General features: G+C 45.7%; 1 protein-coding gene across 1 annotated transcript; it reads right to left on the bottom strand.

Moving 5' to 3' along the window:
- Positions 1–750: 750 nt before the first annotated feature.
- Positions 751–3,807, bottom strand: F4822DRAFT_375937 (p53-like transcription factor). Its single transcript, XM_051456342.1, has 3 exons — positions 3,425–3,807; positions 2,510–2,704; positions 751–2,396 (listed from the first exon to the last, which is right to left on the bottom strand). The coding sequence occupies exons 1-3, from the start codon at positions 3,427–3,429 to the stop codon at positions 947–949; spliced, it is 1,650 nt and encodes a 549-aa protein (XP_051310653.1). The 5' UTR covers positions 3,430–3,807; the 3' UTR covers positions 751–946.
- Between the last annotated feature and the right edge of the window lie 16,806 nt (positions 3,808–20,613).

Below are 20,613 nucleotides of genomic sequence, written 5' to 3'. Positions count from 1 at the left end.
ATTAATTATGACCTAGATATTTCGTACAGTTCGTCCCGCTTTAATAATCATAATCGTATCTATATTTCTACCCGCACGAGTAGGCATAGTACCTAGCCGAGAAGGAAGGAAATAGAAAGAAAGCTATGTTTGTCTTTCGGTCAAGCTATGGGAAGGCAACTCCAGTCGCGTAAGAACCGCCACTACATACCTAGGTAGTAGAAAGCTGCTAGGCCTTAGGTCCTAAGCTGGATCCTTTCCCTCGCTCTATACCTTCCTCAAGACTTAAATCATTTCTCGGGACTCAATAAACACACATTCCACCCAAGCGTCCCCTCAACTACACCGATACAGAAGAAGGTGAATCACAATATGTCGGTCTCACCAGGAGGACCCGGGCAACAAGTGAAAGCAGTTGCCGAGTCGAGGAAAGATAAAGCAGATACCCATATAAAATCCGTCTTTCCCAACGCCGCCCATGTTAGATTTTTTTTGCGTGGTCTTCGTCAAGTTTCAAGGCAGATGAATGAAAGTCGCTCGTCCTTCGTTTCTCGAACCGTCTCGAAAACACCGTAAAGCATCGCACCAGGGTATCCTTTCCGTTATCCCACCAGATAAATCCCATGTTTTGTAGTATATCCGGCTGCACCGCCAGGTCCTAGTTCATTCTTCGTATATTTCTCGCATCCACTCAGATTTCTCATCTAGCCTCGTTCTCCCCGAAGCCCGTCTCCCCCTCTCTCCACGCCCATGCCTTACGCCATCTGCTTCGTCTCCATACCGAAGCACATAAAAACTCGGACCCGGAAGAAAAGAAATATGCTTTTCGTCTCCAATAAATAACCATTTTAAATGCGGTAACGGTAATGTTTTGGCGGGTAGCTACCAACTACCGAACAAGTGCGCCACATAATCAAGCCTATATGCGGCTGATAGGTACATATACTGTGTAAGTTTGTAGCCTGCCTCACCCCGATTGAGGAAGCATGGTCGGCATGGTAGGATAGTATCCTGCAGAGGTCGACTTTCCCTCAAATCGGCTGCAGCTTCGAGGGTAGTACGCACTTCCGGCGTTGTAAAAGAGGCTCGGAAGGGAATTCTCGTATTCATGCTTTACCTTAGTGCTGGTTGAATCCATCGCCGCAGATGCTGGAATCAAGCTCTCTTGTTCGCTTCTGTGGGAGAACATCTCAACACCCTGTCTCGAATCAGTACCTTCGTATATAGTTGCTGGGTAGTACTGATAGTCTTTGGTATTGTCGATCGCTTTTGCTTCTTCAGTGGGTATTACTGGCTCCATCGGAAGGTCGTGGTGGCGTGTTGAGCCATAATGCCCTGACGATCGGTCATATGTATTGCTCGAGTAGGAGCCCGGAAGCATTGACGGTCCACCCGCACCATAATCCGAACCAAGAACCTGGGAGCTAGAGTAACCCCCCATTCCACCAGATCCTCCAGGCCCACTGCTAGTACTTCCGCGTCGCTCCGTCTGGTAATGTCCAGGAGAGCGACCGCGCACAATCATCTTGGCAGATTTTCGTTGCGCAATCTTCATGAATTGCTCAGAAGCTTGGTTTCCCACATCCACGTAAAGCTCTACAACCAGGTGGTAGTATTGCTGAGCTGCTCTCCGCTTGCCGTTATTCGCCGTCGCCTGTTTGAATTGTATTCTCTCGAACGTATGTTCGACCGGGTATGTTCCTTGCGCGCCTGGTTCATAGGTACCATGGTACAAAGTTCTTGTTGCGGCAGAAATGCTAGCATCTGGATATAACAGCGGATGCGGTGCCTGCTGTGGCTGTTTCGGCGTCAGCCTAACTTTCTCCGGCTTTTGTACCGGTCCCTTGTCTCTCTTTGGCGTATGTTGCACCAAGTCGATCGTGTGAGAATCGCTGTCGGAGACTACTGCAGAGATGCTCATCGCAAATCCGAATACTTGGTACGATGTTGAAGAGCCATTCGGGGCGTATTGCATTGTGGTATTAGCGAAATATGGGGAAAGGCTATACGAGCAGATGCAAGAGAAATAGTTCCGCCTGTAACATGTCCAATCTCCCTCTGACAAGAAGAACCCTTTATCGATGGTTCCATGGATGTCGATTTTAACGGGTGTTCCCGACTCACTGTAGACGAGCTGGCCGTTCGTGGTCATCGGCATGAGCGGGGGGATATGCGATCCCCCGGTCTTGCCGTATTGAGTTTCCATCCTGACGGGATTTGTGAAACTGATGCTTGGACTAGGTGTTGGCGAAAGGGGATGGCGGCGTAGGGGTGCTGCAAAAGATGGTGATCTGGTGTGCTCCGTTGCTCTTCCAAAGGATGGCCTCGCTCCGGAGTAAAGCTCTCTTACGTTGTATGCTGGATTTGGTAGCGCAGCGGAGCGGTTGGCATGTGCCATGCCCGTGGACGAGGTACTACTGCCGCGATCGTAAGTAGGGCGTAGACACGGGGAAGGGTTGCGGATAGGTATTGTGATTCTTGTTTTTATTACGCCTCCTCCCGGAAGGGGTTGGATCGGTGTGCGACTTACTTAGAGTTCAGGCGCGGTGGCCTGACGTCGATCCCAGAGAAGATCTGTGAGGCTGAGGAATAAAAAGAGCCGCTATCAGGGGAGTACCCCGTTGTAGAGGTATTGAGTAGGGGCGCAGAAAAGCCGCCGAGTACAGATGGCGGCTGTGGAGGGGTTTCTATCGTCAAGGAAGAGAGATTAGAATCTTGGTTGTATCTGGAGAAGACATCAGCAGGGGTTTTTTTTCTTTTGGCAAATAGAAGCTCATGTGCGAGGCTCCAGCCAAGTTAGCGAAAATGGCTTGTATCGCAATTCCATACAAGACAATGCCCAAGTGTCCAAGTGCGACCAAAAAGGTGGTACTGACAACGTTGCGTACCACAGGGGGGGGGCGGATAGAGGATCGGGAACTACAAACCACGCCACATAGCGGCGAACAGCGGAAGAGTCACAGGCTTTTGTGTAGCTACTACAGCCACCCATGCACCTCGTCTCCGTGCCTACAGCGAGACGGATTTACAGGCGGTGCTAGTAGGTGCAGATTGCAAGGTAGATAGGGTAGGTAGGTTTATCTTTGGGGGGATACGCTAGTAGGGCGATCGAGGCAGCCTGACCGGCATACACCACACGCACACGCACGCACGCATACATACACACACACTTTCTTCATAAGTGCCTAAGTGTAGCTGGCTGCTGAGACAACGCGTGAAGACGGAGTAGATAGGTAACGGAAGAGGATAAATGCATAATAATGAAAAATTAAGGAAGTGGTGGGAAAATGGTGTGGTGGTGTTGTTGTTGATGATGATGATGATGCTTTTGGCTTGACGGGATCTTTTTCTTTTTCTTTTTCTTTTTTTGGCTCCTTTTTTTTGTTTCGGTTTTTCTTCTGTTTTTATTCTTCAACAATAAAACACGAGGGGAAGTGAGACTAACCTCATATCACCTGTTACCGGTATGTCGAGATATTCCAACCCAGGACAGGATGGGGGCGAAGACTCAAAGTCCTGCTAGAAGAAGTAGAATTGTCAGTCACGTAAGCAGCGACAGCAGGGTATATATCATAGGAGATGGCACGGGTCTAATTAATAGAAGAGGTCCATAGGGGCACATGTGAGAATTGCGTGAGTTGAGTTGCAGTCATTACCGGGCTTTGGGCATTGCCGGCAGAGAATTGATAATTGAGGGCTCGAAAAGGTTTGTAAGTGTAGGCCCTGTAAAAGAGTCGGCAAGAATATTAGCTAGTGCACACGAGATTGACTTGTACAGGATCCGCTAACGCCAGAGCGAGATTATAACATCCATGGATGGGAGTGGAAGGCTTGGGTACTTGTATGCTGGCCCGCTGAGGTACATGGACGGATTATGTTATGTAGGTATAGGTGTATGTAGGAGGGAGGTTAGGTTGGTTAAGTCTGGTTTAGGTCAGGTAGAAGGGTAGATGGGTTTTTGTGTGTGGTGTAGGTAGGGAAGTAGGGGCGTAGGTTAGTTAGCGAGTCGACCGGAGCGGATGCGTCAGTGAAGGTGCAAATGGATGGCACGGTGTTTGCTCCGGTTGCTGCTTCCATCTCAGCAATAAGTAGGTACCTTGTAATGCCGTGCGTTGCACTGTGGTACCATCGGGCTTGGTGCGAGAAATGTACATAGACGGTAGAAATGGACCGGGGCATGTACCTCGAGACGGATGTACTTTTATACTTGTGTATGTACATGGATACATCTGCACGTATGACTGTATGTACGTATGTGTGGAAAGGTGAGGTAGGCGCAATGGAAATGGGAAATGGGCAGTCGGGATCCAGAATCGGTGCTAATGTTAGGTACCTACTGGGTATGGGTATGGGTATGCATGTGTGTATGTAAGTGTATGCGCATGTTTAGGTTAGGTACCTAAAGGCTGCCAGTAAAAACAGGCAGGTTAGGGGAGGTAGATACCTAGGTAGGTAGTACCACGCTAGAGATCCGGAGGCGTTTTTTTTCCTTTGTACGACACGAGAAACCGGGGATGCCTGATGCAACTTTCATCCAATCTAACAACTGCTTTTCATGATACGCAGCCGTCGAGCAACCACCGGGGGGGAACCATTTAAAGGCTTTGAAAGTACACGGCTTTTTCGTGCGTACTTTCTTTCTCTTTTCTTCTCTCTTCTTTTGTTTCCTTTGCTTTTTATTCGCCTCTCCCGACCCCCAAAGATGACATAATAGGACAATCTTCAAAAACAGGGATTGAAAAGGAGCCGAGAAATAGAGAAGAAAAAATATATATAATGTTCGTGCGCATATATATATATATGTATGTGTAGGTAGGTTTATGTGTGGTTGCGAATATATGCAAAATACGTATGTAGGGGTACGTGCGCGTGTATGTTTGTGTGCGCGGGCGCGTATGTGGGCTGGTGTAGAGAAACGATAACTTCGAAAAAAAAAAAAAATTGGAACTGACCTAAGTGTGTGTGGCCTGTTTCTTACTTGGATCTCTCAAGGCTTCGAGCAAGCATGCTGGTGCTGCCTTGGGACCTTCGTCTCCGACACCCTGAGCATCAACAATGCATAGCCCATTTATCCCAATTGGCTTCTCTTAATTAAAGGCGTCCTCTCACAGACCGGCTCGGCGAAAGCGGATTCTTTAATCCTATCTTTTTTTTTCTTCCCTCTTTATTTTTTTCGGTGGGAGTCGAGGGTAAGAAGAGGTTGGGAGGAGCAGAATAATAAGGAGGCACGAGGGTGCATCGATGAATGAATGGAGTGAGATTGATGGGACGAATGAAAGAAGGTGAATAAACGAGTAAAACGAATGTTATAAGTATTATAATGATAAATACCTTAGGATTGAGTTGTTGATTCATTCGAGGAGCCTCTCTGTCAGCAGAGAGGCGTAACTCCTTCGGCCGAAAAGTGGCTGATGACAGTAATAGAGCTGGAACTGGAACTGGAACTGGCGACGGGGGTAATGCTGTGGTTGCTGCTGAGAGCAGCGGATACGGATCGCGAATTAGCTATTGCAATAAACGGTAATTAGTTCCGTATTCTTCTTTTTTATTTTTTTATTTTCTGGCAGGGTTCCTAAAGGAACAAAAACCGAATGCAACGGCTTCCACAAAACTCAATGAGCTTAGGTAGGCAGGGTAGGCAGGGTAGGGTAGGGGAGTCCAGGGGGTGTGTCTGGGGGCCTGAAGGGCCTAGACATGTACATCCCAGGTAGGGTATGTAGGTACTTTATCCACTAATAAGGCTCTTCCCGTCAGAACCTTCTCAACTTTATGCCAAGTGAAGGGTTCAAATGTTGCTCGAGACTTCCCATAGATACCCGCGAGGTACCTGGGCCACCTAACATATAGGCCCACCCACTACCTAAAAAGGATAAGTACCTAGGTAGGTAGTAGGTACTGCACCTAATATAAGGCTCTCGATTTTTTTTTTTTCTTTTTCTTGCTGCTTATTATTATTATTATTATTTTTTTCTCTTTTCCGTTCTTCTTCCTTCGTATTTCTCTCCACATTCTACATCGCAAGTATACGCATCGACTACCCGCTTTCCGGTCTCGATCGATAGGAATGTACCATGGTAGACAGTGGTCAGGTAAGTGATTGATGTATGTATGTCAATCTCAGAAGGTAGGCAAAGTAGGGTGGGCTTGCTGCTTGCAGATATGAATGAGTCCAGGGGCCAGGATGTACACCGACCTTTGAATAATCCACTGTAACCATCGGCGCCAAGTGGTGAATTGATTGATCGGTGCTTCGGCTGCTGCTGCAACTGCATACACCGTCCCGTAGCGAAATACAACGAATAACAAATCTAGACAAATTAAAATTATCAGTCAGCTCCCATTCCCCAATAAGAATGATTTATTCTTGTTTCTTAAGAAGAAGAAAAGGGAAAACAAGGCCAACCAAGGAACATCGTCGAGGGGAAGAGAAACGGAAGGAATAAACAATAATAGATTAAATTGTGCAAGTTAGCCAGCCAAGATGTCGAGGCCCTTCGAATCGCGACCTCGCCAAACCAGCAATGCGAAGATTCGCGTTGCGGTTCAGTCGGGTCAGTCTAGTCGAGCTTAGTTGGACCGGCCTGAAAGTCGAGTCGGTTCATGTCGAATCAGAAGCCAAGTACCTAGGTAGGTAAAGAATTCGCCGAACGGGTCAGGCTGAATCAGTCTGTTGTGATGTATCTTCGATGCCGATGAAGCCGTCGCCGTTCCTAGTCTCCGCTTCTCTCGCTGTCTGTCTCCGTATATGTGCGTGCGCCCTCGCCTCGCAATCTGCTTGGCGCATCACGGTCTGGGATCGCGATCTCGTGCGTGGCGTCTGCACAATATCCCGACCAAAGTGGGAAACATAAGAAAAAGAAAACTAGGTACATACCGTCCCTATCGGAAAGGGGCACTAACGTGCGAATTTCTATATGCTAAACAATTCGAAGGGAGGAGGGCCCTAGGAGTGCGTGTCAGCGCTGCTGCTCTCTTCGCTGCAGACTTTTTTTTTGGCGCAATTTGATTGACCAACATGGCGGAGGCTAAAGGACCATGCACACCAATATGCCTACCGCCATCTTGGGTCAATGGCGCGCCATGCGTATCAATTTGGAACAGGGTACGGGATGACAGCCAAATGAAACAGGTATAAGTTCCCTTTGATGATCTCACAGGACGCTTCGCCATGATCAGCCTCTAAAAACGTTAATGGTACGGCTTACCTTATTCTATCGACCGCATTAAGCCTTGCTTATCATAGGGTTAGATCCCGTTCTGCCGCTTGTTACCCACGTAGGTAGGCATGGGGCTCGTGTATCCGACTCGTAGGTACCGTGGATACCGTAGAGGAGACAATGGAGTTGTTATGATCAACCTTTATGGCTGGATTATGAGAAGTCGTTTAGGTGATGTGAGATAATAATGTGTAGAGAAGTGGCAGGCTAGCTAAACAGCACGAGAATGGCTGGGCTCTATAAGGGTAATTCGTATATACCCCTTTCTTGAAATAGTTTAGAAACCGGGCGTGGTGACTTTAGATCGTACGATAGGTAGCATAGGCCGCGCAGACTAGAGGGATCTTGGGAGGAGAGATGGGGAGTATCACAAGGTAGTGTATGTGGGTGAAGCCAACGCCTTTGAACTCGTAGCAGGGTCCTCAAATTTCGATCAAGCTTCGGGAACAAGACGATGGAATTTCTGATAATATTCGTAAATAGGTTGAGTGGATACTACTGTTGATTCCCACTTGGGACTGAACAAGGTGATAATGGTGGTAGTGCGGGTGGTGCAAGCTGGGGGAAACTTTTGAGACAGCAACTGCTAAGGTCATCCGTGAATCGTGCGGAGAGCTCGAGGCGCAATCGGCCTTTTTTATTGTTAACAGCTGGCGTGCCGCTCCTTCATATTATCGACATGACCAGCGGGCTGCGCAGTGATGTATGAGCTGGACAAGGTATCTAGGTGTAGCCCTATGTGCCTAGCCAAAGAATTCTAGAGACGAGTATCTACGGGGATGGGCAGCACAGGCTGTGCCTCACATCAGCGTTGGCATCAAGGTGGAGTTGCGTCAAGCGAGATCAAGTGAATGTTCTGCCGAATTAGACACAAGGCACCTGGGCAACTTAGCTCCATCTTTCCTCCATGACAATCAAGGCAAGAAGCCGTTCGAGTTGCAGGGCTTATGCTTCAAATTGTTTTAGTTCTTCCAGCCTAAAGCCAAACAAGTCCTAGGGCGTGGCCACAGACTCCTAATCTGCTCGGTACTGAAATTAGTATTCCTGAAATTAAACTGGCTGGCCCCTTCCTAGGAGAATTCCGGTATCACTTCAACCTACGAGTCGAGAGCCCAGCATTGCAACTCTGCGACTCTAAGTCTCTGGCTAGGAGAATATCGCATAGCTCTCGTGTTAGTATTTGCCGCGAATTACTTCCGAAGTGGTCCTTAGCGGTCATAGAAAATAGGACAAAGTAGACAATAATAATAGGAGCACCGGTAGCCTGGGAGCCGGCTGACGAGGAACGGAGTTCCTCTATGCATCATTCCTGCACGTACCCTACCGTCAGTACCTCTACGAGACGCCACAAACACCTTCTGGTAATTGGTAAGGGACCTACTTGGCCAACTTGTGGTCCAATCCTCGGGAGACTGCATGGAAAGCCTACAACGGTTTGGTTAACTTTTGACAGCCATCGCCACTTTGAGTTAGAAAGGTCTAACTGCTAAGTATCTCCACTAAGGCTTCCATTTGTCTTAGCAGTTCTTTTTCTTTTTATAAAAATAAGTCGTTTTTTTATTCGGTAAGGGTTATACTTACGGCGGGTAGGTATCCTTGCGGTATACGAGCAAATCGATTTCGCGGCCGCTTCTAAGCAAATGTCGAACCCCAACAAGTTAGGGGCGTCATTGTAAACCCCATACACTTTTCCTCCTATGGAAACTTCCTGTCTCACTTCGCACAGCTAGATAGGCAACATAGAGACTTCAAGATTTAGACCTGCATACGTGACTTGCCACAATTATGAACCGATATGTATGTTGTCAGTTTAGCTTTCGGCCCTAAATTCCTGGCATGCGGTCTTTCCCATGAGTATGGCTGTAACCATACTTCAGACTGTATCCTCGGAAGCATCCGACTAAAAATGGCAAGGCTTATCTGCATGGTTCTGGTAGGTCAGCTAGAAAACGCCTACTGGGTTGGATCCGCAAGGTACGGACGTAGCAGTAGATCATCTGAAGCCACGATCTTCCATGTTTTAACTAGAGACCTCACAATTTGATAGCTATATGCCACGTGAGAAATGAGGACTAGAAGGCGTTGTCAATTCAGTCCGAACAATTTCTTCCCTCGGTTGATAGATCTAGAATAGAACGGCACATTCAGATCGTGAAGGTGGAGCTGAAACCAGATTAAATTCTAAGGCTCATTATTACATCTATTGAAATCCCTGATCTAGTCAGGTATATGATATTTGCTTTGATGTGACGCTTGAGCCGAACGATTGATCTATTACCGAAATAGCAAAGAGAAAGGGAGACTCATTAATAGAATTTTAGCTCGCGATCGTCTCTGCACGCCCCAAGGCGATCAACCAATTATTTCCACTTATTACCCGAGATTTTGAGGCTGGGACCGGGAACGATAATTGTTGGCCAAGTCGAAGGGATGAAATCAAAACCCCTTTACCCATAAAAAATAACTAGAACATTTCCCTGCGCAGAACTATCAATACGCCTAAGTAGTTTGCGAGGAGTGGACCCTCCACCTTTGCCCCTCTGAACATGATGTGAGCTGCCGTCGATTTGATGAATAACATGTATCCGGCCAACATATTGTCCCCCCACCTATCAAGTTACTTGGGGAGTGCAACCCTACTCTTGACAATAACCCCTCTGACCGGTAGCCAGCGTAGTTTTACCTTTCCCTTATACTTTAAATTACTCCACGTAGATAGGCAATGCTAGGTAACCTGGGAAAAGCAAAGGCGGATGAGATATAGCCTTTCTCAGATAGTATTGAATCGCACCCTTATTTCTTCCCTTTCTAGAGGTCCAGAGCAGTTAAGGGCTATTGAACAAGCCCCCACTACTAATATGAATACTAGAAATGGATTATAGAAAATGTCTATATTAGAAAAGCAGCACTTCAAATGAACCGAGCATATGCGATTTTTAGCAGATGGGATACTTAGCGCTGACTCCGGGGCTTTCTTTCTGCGTGCCGTAAAAACCGGCATCCCGAAGTGATGAATACGGCGGGTTGGGCTGTCAGGTACATATGGAGCCCCTAATTCTATCCGGATCGGGCCGCAGTTCTTAATATACTCAATATAGAATGTCGATGCAGCAGTATTGCCTCTATTGTGACTTACACAGCGTAGCGGTGCCACGTTGAGCACGCTCAGACAGAATAGTAGCGTAAAGCCATGCTTTGCCTAAAATATTCAGTTCTTGACAAAAAGGTGCAGGAAGAGGGTCACGCAAGCTGAACAGGTAGTGCCCACGCAGCGATTCTAGATCTTGTGCGAGGTGACTGCTCACAGGCAGTTCGGGGTGCCTGGGTAAGACTATAAATTTGGCAGCACATGTTATTAGTCTAGCTTCTATTTGAAGTCCTCGCCATTGGGGTGTATGCTGATAATGTGGCGTGTATTGTTTCTGTTTCTCCTTTCCGATCCCCTAGGTACCCGGCCGGGTATTTACTTGTTCTAGTCGTCTTAGGCGATGGGTAAGATCCGAAAGGAAGGATTTTCAAGACTTCGGACATGGCGTAATTCAGATTAACAGGCATGAGAGCTGTTCTCTTACATGCAGGAAGTAAGCCGGTGGCAACGGCACTTTTGATACATAGTATGCATGTCACTGAGCAGCAGCAGCAACCGCATCAACAGGGGTAACACATGGTAACGGGCAAGGTTGACTGACTTATAAGATTTCCCGGGGTAAAGAAACAGTCTCAGGCAAATCATTCTTCAGAGGGCACCGGATGCTGTAGGCGCTAGGATAGTAATATCTCAAAACACGAATCGCGGGTGCCATTACACCGAGCAAGCGTTCAGCTTCTATGCTTATTGAGGTAATCCGGGGGGAGTGCGAAGAGATTCAAATTGGCAAGAAAGCAAACATGTAGGTGTTCGGAAGGTAATACGTATGTGTGTACATACGGTTGGTATAAATTTGACGTATGAACATATGTTATGGTAATGGAAGAAGATGTTAAATAAAAGACGAAAGTACCTTATAAGTACTGAGCAATTTCAAATCGCACTGTACGTTTGCTTGTATTGCTTGTAACGACCGGTGAAGAGACACCCTTGTTCACTAGCTGCAGGGTCGATGGGTACGTAGTGGTTTGCTAAGAAATCTTGACAGGGCAGGAGAGATTTCATGTAGGGATGATGCCGATCCCGCCAATCACGACGGCGATGGTCAGTGATAGCCCTTGTCGTACCAGGGATCCCCTCCAAGATAGCTTCAAGCAGGGTGGCCAGTGATTGGTACCCACCAACTCGAAAAGGTGCATAGCATGTATCTAGGTATCGTATACATCCGTTTCGGGAAATACAGTCGCACAATTACAACTCACATGTATCCAAGTAGGTGACTGTATATTACGTATAAAGTAGAAATGTACCTAAATTACCATCTCACTGATGAACGTATCTTCTTACTTATACATGTATTTGCTAAGATGATATTTCATCTTTGCTTCTAGCCTCCTCCGTTAGTTTCTTAATTAGAATCTTCCAATAAGGGAGAATGTAGAAAAAGACGGTAATATTTCCATTTTCTGTACAAGACTACTCCAATGGCCATTCCGACACCTACAATATGAATCTATAAACATAGTTATTCCGACGTCGGTTTCTTGATGGGCACCTAGGTACAGGTGTTGGGTCGCCAAATAACCTTACGTAGAGTGTCACAAGCGACATCGAGGTCTTTTCCTTGCCTTTTCATTCGTGCTGTTTCTGATGTGTGTCACACGAATTAGAGTCACCCAGCTCCAATCGCGCGGTTTCTTGGCGGGCCATGATGAGTTCCAACCACCCAGTGCCTATTGAGCCTCCCAAGACCAATTCTCGCCAACTATTACTCATGCGTCATGCGTAGCCGTGGATACAGTCCTGGGTTTTCCCACTTATTATTTGGGCTAACCAGACTCAATTGTACATACGAATACTCAGTCGGGATATGGAAGTAGACATTAGGGCCATAGCACCGTGCGAAGCCGAGTGCCCCAAGTCTACGAAGCCCTAATACTAAGTCATTCGATTTAGAAGGCCACGGCCCCAGAGCCAACTACCTATTCTGAGTATTACGATGGATCACGTAGAGAGTAAATGTAGCAAGCACGGCGGTGGCCGACGTTGGAAATTTACTAACAAGAAATCCTAGTGGTCAGGTTTCAAGAGGCAAATTTAAAGGGTACCTGGTAGTGTATTTGGTATTATTTCGACAGCAGTATTGATGCCTACAAGTAGCATACCTAGGTGCTTATTTATTCTTGTGGCTACCTAGGTACATCTGTAGCTGTGAATGAATGGTTAAGTTAGCTACGCCTTCATTTTTCGCAGGGCCGTTCCCGGGTACATACTACCCATAAGTACCTGTACAGATAGGGACCTAGACATATACAAGGAACGTGGCTTCTAAAGTGCGCCTAGGTATTTAAGGCATCTTTTTATATTAGGCCATTGCGTTATAATACTATTGTTTGTTGGCTCTTTACCGAAAAGGTCGTGACTCGTAGCTGCGTCTTAGTCGATCGCAACGATTTAATCCAGTCGGGCTAGGTCTTAGCCTCCCTTTTAGTCGACATGAATTTCAACCTGAGACATTAAGATACGTAAATGCTGCCAATCCAGATTCGTGTCGTATATGAAAGAGAAAAATTGCACCTTGGGGGCCTTCTCTGAATAATTTTGAAAAGGGGTGGCTTGACATGCGCTCTCATGCAGCCACCCACCGTTACATTCATACTATCTTATTCTAATGATTCCGGGATCCAAGTTTCCTTCTCACAGTTGAGAAATCTAATCATGTTTCATTATTCTATTTTCAGTGCCTAACCCGAAGGCGCAGTCTTAGGTATTTTCGTAAAGCCTCTCCATAACACAACCTCGCATTAGGAGGACAAGCATTGCGATGACTGTTCATGAGTCCAACAATACATTAGTGTCTTTGCTGCGTGATAACAAGGCTCGTTCTATCGCATCCCGGTCTCCACCAAGAGAGTGTCATGTGTCAATAGAAACTATATAGCGAGAGTGTAGCATTAAGCCCTGTCACATTTCTTCATCACTTGATACGGACCAACTCATCCAGCCAGCCATTGAGATAAAGCTAGGGGTCAAAGACCAAGGACTTGACCGAGGCTTCTTGAAAAAGTGGCGTGTCTTGCATGCAAGGTGTCGCACAAAGGGGCCTTACCCGAAGTACCCTCTTCCACTTGTCTGCCTCCTCTCGAGTTCGACCGGGCGTCCCAGAGCCCGAGCAAATCATAATATCAACCAATAACACCAAAGTATCCCAGAATTATGGTGCTGTGGCGTTCCCGGCGAACTGTCAGCGGGTGGGTACTCCTCCGGGACTTGATCTACAACAAGGATTATGCAATCCTAAGGAAGCCATATCCCCTTCGCTGGTAAATTTACCGCTCGTATATCCCAACCCTTCGAAGTGATGGCAATATATTATTTCTTTCATTTACGCAGCCTTAGGGCTACAAATACCTATACACATTGCGTTGGATTGCTTGCACATGCCATATTATTACAATTGTCAGCATAACGCAATACGCTCGGAAGACCCCCGTTCCCTCCTTTTGATCCGCCGATCGTCGGACTCATTAGAACCAGGTATTCAATATGAAGCAAAGCTTCAGCTTCTATCCTTCGACGTTGCTCAAATCCTTTATTTGCATCGAGATTAGTGCGTGAATCCGAGCTCGATTTTCCGCATTTGTTCGCTTCCCATTACCAGATCGGGGCTATTGCTGTCAAATCATTTGTCCAACACCTCTTCTACCCCTGAGCTACAATTATTCCGCGTCTTTAGTTTGCAATGTGATATTTTCCAACATTTTATTCTATATAGAAAATTGAGAAAAATAAAAATCATGTAGCTATTCAAATGACTCTTAAGGGAGCTAGATAGTCAACCGGAACTTTCCCCATCTCTATCGACACTGTCCCACAAAGAAGATCACGTAACGATACCCCGCGCAAACATGCGACCAATACTTATTAGTATAGCACCTAGCTTCAAAGATACCTAATCTTCCGAGTAAGTTCAAAGAACAACCGGTAGCCACAAGGGCACCAACAGGTGGTCATTGAAATGTACACATGTCGAAGCTTTAGGAGAATGCATCTGATTCTTGCAACGTAGCACGAGATCCCTCCTATCGTTGCTGACCTATTTCTTTTAGAATTTTCCATACTGGAGAAACGACATGTCACGACGGAGAATGAAGTTTCATCGTATATATCAACCATTCCCAAGAGTATTGGGTTACCTAAAATGCCATGAGGCTCTGCCTGATCAACGACAATGACGTCCTCGTGGAAAAATACACAACGGAGATTTGGTCCGGAGTTCTCGTTTTATGATTGATTTGCTTACATGTCGGTGCTTGAACACCCTTACGGTGGCTATATTCTATTTACTACACAAAACACCCCGACAAGTGGCGAACACCTAATGCCTGGACCCAAAGCCCCTAACAAGTAGGCCTCTCCATATTCCCGCATGTCTACTCATGCTCTGCATCGCCATTATTTGGATAAAGTGGTACAAGCGCTCAGATATGTTCATAATATGTCTCTAACACTTAGGAAGGCGTACCTACGTGTACGATATTCACAGGATACAAATGAGGAAAAAAATCCGTTCCATTCTGTGGCCCTTGTTTGTATCAACGTACCATTCATAAGCCCGTGTGCTTCCTAAGGTATGGATAGCAGTAATTCCCTAAACCACTGGTCGTTCTCCTATGGTACGAGTTGTAGGGTATCATTCCCCATGTTAGTGTTTCTACAGATACAGTTGGTCGTACAACGTCTGTTTTCAAAGTGGAAGAGGGGAATCAGTGTCAAAAGATCTCGATACTGTAAGGCTCCAGCGACTGCCGGGGATCTTATGTCTAAGCACTAATTAGAATTATACCCCGGAAATAAACCCCTGGATTGCGGGAAGTCCTAGAGCGCCTTTAGATTCCTTGGAAGTTTGAAAAAATACGAGCCGGGGCTTTCTTTCAGTCTAGACAAGGTACGCTTAAGCCGACATGGTTATCTAATATTGTGGTATTCATGAGGCTACGAACTCGGCCGGTAGCCCTTGTCAACCACTGTACAACATGTCCTACAGAATGCTGTAGCGTAAGCCCACCCTACCGAACTGTGCGGCCCCTATATACCATTTCAGTGTCAGATCGCGCAAGGGTTACTGTTAATAACAGGTTTGATTGATACTGCTATCCTACCTCCCACCTTGGAGCTTCGCGCGGAGTTCGAGCAGACTAAACCATCCTAGAATGCCCGCAATGATGAATACTATCCCTTACTTCACCGTCCTACCTGTCAAGCCCAGTGCTCTCGACTATATGAACTCTATTCCTTGAAGATTAATTTTGACCCCTAGTCCCCGGTCTCTCTTATGAATCAATCATCACAGCTATCCGACGTCCCAGCGTTCCTAAGGCCGTAACATTAGACCTGCGCCCGCGACCCCGAAATTTATTTGCTAGAGAATAATAGTGGTGGTGACTTGGGCGAGCTGGGCGAGACATGGATAATAGACAAGCTTGCCGTCCATTGGGCTTTAGAAGCAACACGTTCCCGATAAGCTGACCTACACATCCCAAGCCGACAACCACCCACCCCTGATCCTCGAGCGAAGTTGGCGATTAAGAACTCACATTGACGGAAACCGCCGGATGCGTCTAGATAACATCTACGTTAATTAGGATCGCTTCCGCGGGATGCATGCTAGCCATACCGTCAATGCCGCTTTCCCGCAGGATGCCCGTCGCAGCTTGCCCCGATATGCATTCCAACCCTAGAGTCGGATACGTGTATCGGTTGGCAGACCATACACCCTCCATCGATCGGCGTAGTTATTCGACAATTTCGAATTGGCGTGCCAGACGACCGTCACAACCGTAGCTCAACAACTTAATGCCAGGACGACCCGGTCTTTCGGAACCGTGTCCTGGGCCGCGATGCGAGGTTTTGACGGATAGCAAAGGACTCGAAAGATAGGATACCCGCCACAATTATTAAAAACATATTTCATTTATTATATCAAGTATCTACTGTTTAACGAGGCGTAACTGCACCTAATAGTTGTATATCACTCAGGTTGATTGAATTCTCACGCAAGCGGCTGTATACACAGGAGCGGAACATGACAACTCCCGGCCCCTTTCGTTATCACAACGCGATCTAAGGTATCCCAATAATCTATCTCCATTTTCTTGTAGAATCAGAAGCCCCTATAGTGTAACCTAGTAGACTCTAGAGTAGTTATGAGAGTAGCAATAAGTCACCCTCCTTGTGAGGGCATTTTCCATTGGTAGCTATCATAGACGTTGGTCTTAGTACTAGAGTCTCTACATTCACAAGAAACCTAGTACCTACCTAAGTAATAACATCAAAACCTAGCAATGTCTCAAGTCTTCAATTTTTGCCATTCAAGGTTCTTAGTCGTCGATATGTCCCAGTTTCATCTCATTGGGTATTTCTTCCGTCTTGTTGTAAAACCAAGGAAAGGTTGCAGTCCTCCACAATACAAGCTACCGCTCGCAACTGTGGAATTGAATATATTTATGGGGTTTAGCATTCGCGAATACTTTCCGTGATCGCTGTTGTCTTAATATTGATCATATACCTCCCTAAAATACGGATGGTGTTGATATGTACCTGGGTAAGTACCTAGGTGTCTAGACTCCATACAAATCATCTTCCAAAGACCTATCTACCTGTATCGTCTCCGTTTCGCGAGACGCTTCATGGGGGTTATTGCATACCGAGTACTCATCTTGATGAGTACATGGGAGAATATTTAATTGTTTTATACCACGAAATTGTAACACCTCTAATATCCATACACGTAGCTACGTACTGTGATGTGGCTGTAGAACCCCCTAATAACATAGCGCAATGTGCCAACTTCTCAACTGTGTAATAAGATCAAAACTCCGCCCAATAATAGATACTGGTTCAGACAGAGGCACTCTCTAGTATTTGCTGTTGGAAGCTTCATCTCACGAGTTACTTGTTGGAAATAGGCGATTACAGTCACTGCCCTGATAACTGTTCATCGCATCTCGAGGAACAGCCTCAACGAATAATCTAGCTAGGAGAAACAGGGTCTACTATGAATCAAAAAATTTAATGTTATTGTCTGGATTGAGATTATACACGTACCTACTGTATGTGGCTCTTGTAATATACATGCTCAAATGCTATTTTCCTCTCAATCAAAGGTAAAGACAGTCCATATCTTAAACAACTTAACCTACAAGTCTAGTTCTATACATTAATTCATGTAGACAATTATCCTAGTTAATCATAATCTTCTAAATAGTTCCTAAGCCTAAGCATTCAAATTATATTGCCATCGCCGGAATATCATTCTTATACTTGAAAGTTATATGAAGTATGTTCCCTCAGGATTGGAGCCGTGACAGCAGCAACGGCGAAACGAATTCTAGACACCCCCTGATAGGAACACTGTATTTCAGTAGCCTGAGCAATTTCCAATTGTATAATGAAATTGGAATTATAATATCTTTCTGGATGAAGCTCCCAACAGATATTTAAAGTTGCCTATGCACCTATTATATGACCCCTAACAGGTGTAAAGTTTTCTAATTAGCAGTATATTAGGTACTTACTTAGGTAGGTAACTTATAATTGACATATTCTAACATCTTCTAACGTCCTAAGTTAAGAAGCTAGTCAAGCCTTTGGCATGTCAGGAAAGGCAATTCAACACTGGATATCTTGGTATATAAATCATGACATATTGTATTTATGACAAGAATCAGCATACCTTATTTGAAGCAGCTTTAGAAACCTACCCAAAGTGATATTACATGAATTACTTACAGTGTAGAAGGAAATATATTCTTGTCTAATAGATACTGACGTGATATATCATATCTACCAGTTTATTTTCTCCTATTCGAGCCTAATACTACCCAAATAGTAAGATCAATAAGGCCATACTCAAATTAAATAGACTATCATTATTATATAAGCTGACTAAAGGGGTCATGAGTTCCTACGGATATAACATTATATCTTTCTCTGAAGTAAATTCATACAGCTAAACCATAGGCTCAAGTAACATTACGTTGAGCTAACGTGAGGGCCCATTCCAGTGCCTCAACCGTTAAATGACTTACTAGAGGGCTTTGTTGATACGATGATATATTTTTAATAGGTACCTAGGTACTGGATCTATCTCAATGGGTTGTCTTGAAGACTCCTTCACGGGTGGAGAATAGTATTCCATTAGCGAAAATCCTGCACCAGCCTATTCGGAACGTAACTTGCTCAACTATCAACACGTACTTCTTATCCAGTTTCCCTATGCTCCAATCAGATATTGCGCTCATACTCGGATAGGAGTCCTTTCCCTCGGGTCCTCGCTATCCCGCGTTCAATTTAGTATAGCCCTGGGGTTCCCCTGTCCACGTGTCGATCATGACATGATTCCCCAACCTCATCGGCGCCTGATTACCGAGGGGCCAACCAGTATGTCGGGTAGTGGCCGAATTAGGTGAAGTATAAGGATGGTTCGGGGAAAGCGTTGATTAGAACTACATGTTCTAGGCCACGTAAACCCTGTACAATCGACGGCATTCAGCAGCCCCTGTGTCTCCCGGATTGGCCCATGAGGGCCTAGATTAAGAGTATATGTCGCGGGCTTGGCTCTTCCAGCGCGTTCTCAAGATAGATTGCGGCCAAGTTTGTCAATGATTTACGGCCGAGCAAACAGCAAGCGAGCTTCCAGTAAACGAGCATCAAGCACCGATGCTTGGAGCTGCTGCTATTCAGCAAGCTGTCGAGCCTGATGCTCTGAAAGGACCGATAAGCCATCACAATTGAAGCGGTTTGAAACATGTATAGGTCCTACTGCTTCGCTGTGCCGTAAAGGGGTAAGCCTCACGAGCCCAACGAGACCCAGGTCTATTCTCGAGTATCACGACGCCATCGGGCATGACGACACGAAACAAAATCATTGTACCACCTCACCTTAAGAGGAATTCCGGGGTCTCCGTCATACATGAACTGCCTGATAGTGACTTGTGTATACATGACTCATCCAATTTCCATACCGACATAATTACGTTTCTTATTCCCACATGTACTCTCCGGGTAGCGTTAGCTTAGTCAACAGGCTGGATTGCATAGTATTATCGACACTCCCTTCACACTCCTCTTTATGAGCCTCTTACCGCTTCTTTTCTGCACCGAGATCGAGGTCTACCTTCTGGTGCGCTAAGTCTGAGATGTACTTATCGCTCTACACTTGTACCCCCTTGGCAACTATTTCGGCTTTCCGGGGATGATCCCGACCTGTTATCACCCCGCCCAATGAATGCCCAACTAATTACAATACATGAATATTCAAACCATGTATGTTTGACTTTTTGGCTTGCCTGTGCATTAGTTTTCGATCCGGATCCTTTGGCTCGGTTCCGGTTTAGAATAAAGATATTTCCAGCTGATTTCTTGTTATGGACGATCAGTCAGGTCATAATATAGGCCCGGTGGTCTCTAAAGAAGATCACCATGCCACTAGATAAAGTAGTAGTTTGCGGCGAGTAAGTTGATTTCTATAGCGCTTATCTGCATGTTTCAAACCAGGTCCATAGTCCATTGAGTCCATTTTCTCATCAGCTCGTATTCAGAATCACGTAATTCTAAGACGTATACCTGCTCAGGTACCTAAGTACTATAGCAGGTAAATAAACGGTGTAGTAGAAACATTGACGTATATCAGTATACGAAATAAAACGTATATTCCATATGTGGCTATATCGGAATGGAAGCCTGATAACTCATACAAGCTAAATTGCCAATACATTCAATCCAAATATAGTTCCCTGTGCATAGCTTGTTAAATGACAGTGCATGTATTGCGCGCCTCGGACCTTGCTCCGAACGGCATTCGAATGGATCAAACATGTAATTATCCTCTAGCTTTCGTGAGACAATGTCTCACGGATCAGAAACTTAGCCGAACTTGAAGAATTCCCGCTTCAAGCTATTGTAGATCACCCGCGGAATGGGTTTCTAGTTCAAGAGATTAATTACGAAGCGCTACATGTAGTTTGGCGAAAAAAATATCGAATAAGTCGCTAAAGTCGCCGAAATCGTAAGAGTTTCGTAACAGTAGCTGTTCGGTCAACTTCAAGTGGCATAGTTAGCGAGAAAGAGTCGGAAGATTCAAATCCATTGTGGGGGCTGTAAAAATCGCCCGTATAGGGAGTCTTATAGTAGTAAATGCGGTGAATACCTAAGCATCTATAGTTCCTGTTGTCGATTTTCCACAGTAGAATATTCATGGAGGAAAATGGTAATGCTCATAGATCGTAACCTCCAGGCGTAGAACACAATTCTTAGTCGTACGTAAGG

The sequence above is a fragment of the Hypoxylon trugodes genome (assembly GCF_022578975.1).
Source record: "Hypoxylon trugodes strain CBS 135444 unplaced genomic scaffold F4822scaffold_9, whole genome shotgun sequence".
NCBI classification, from domain to species: Eukaryota; Fungi; Ascomycota; class Sordariomycetes; order Xylariales; family Hypoxylaceae; genus Hypoxylon; species Hypoxylon trugodes.
This window is presented reverse-complemented; position numbering and strand designations above follow the sequence as displayed.

What these genes read in the sequence shown, in the direction of transcription:
- F4822DRAFT_375937 (XM_051456342.1), bottom strand. An exon ending in CCACCGCGCCTGAACTCTAA is followed by an intron (nt 2,397 to 2,509) that starts GTAAGTCGCACA and finishes CGATCGCGGCAG; the next exon opens with TAGTACCTCGTCCACGGGCA.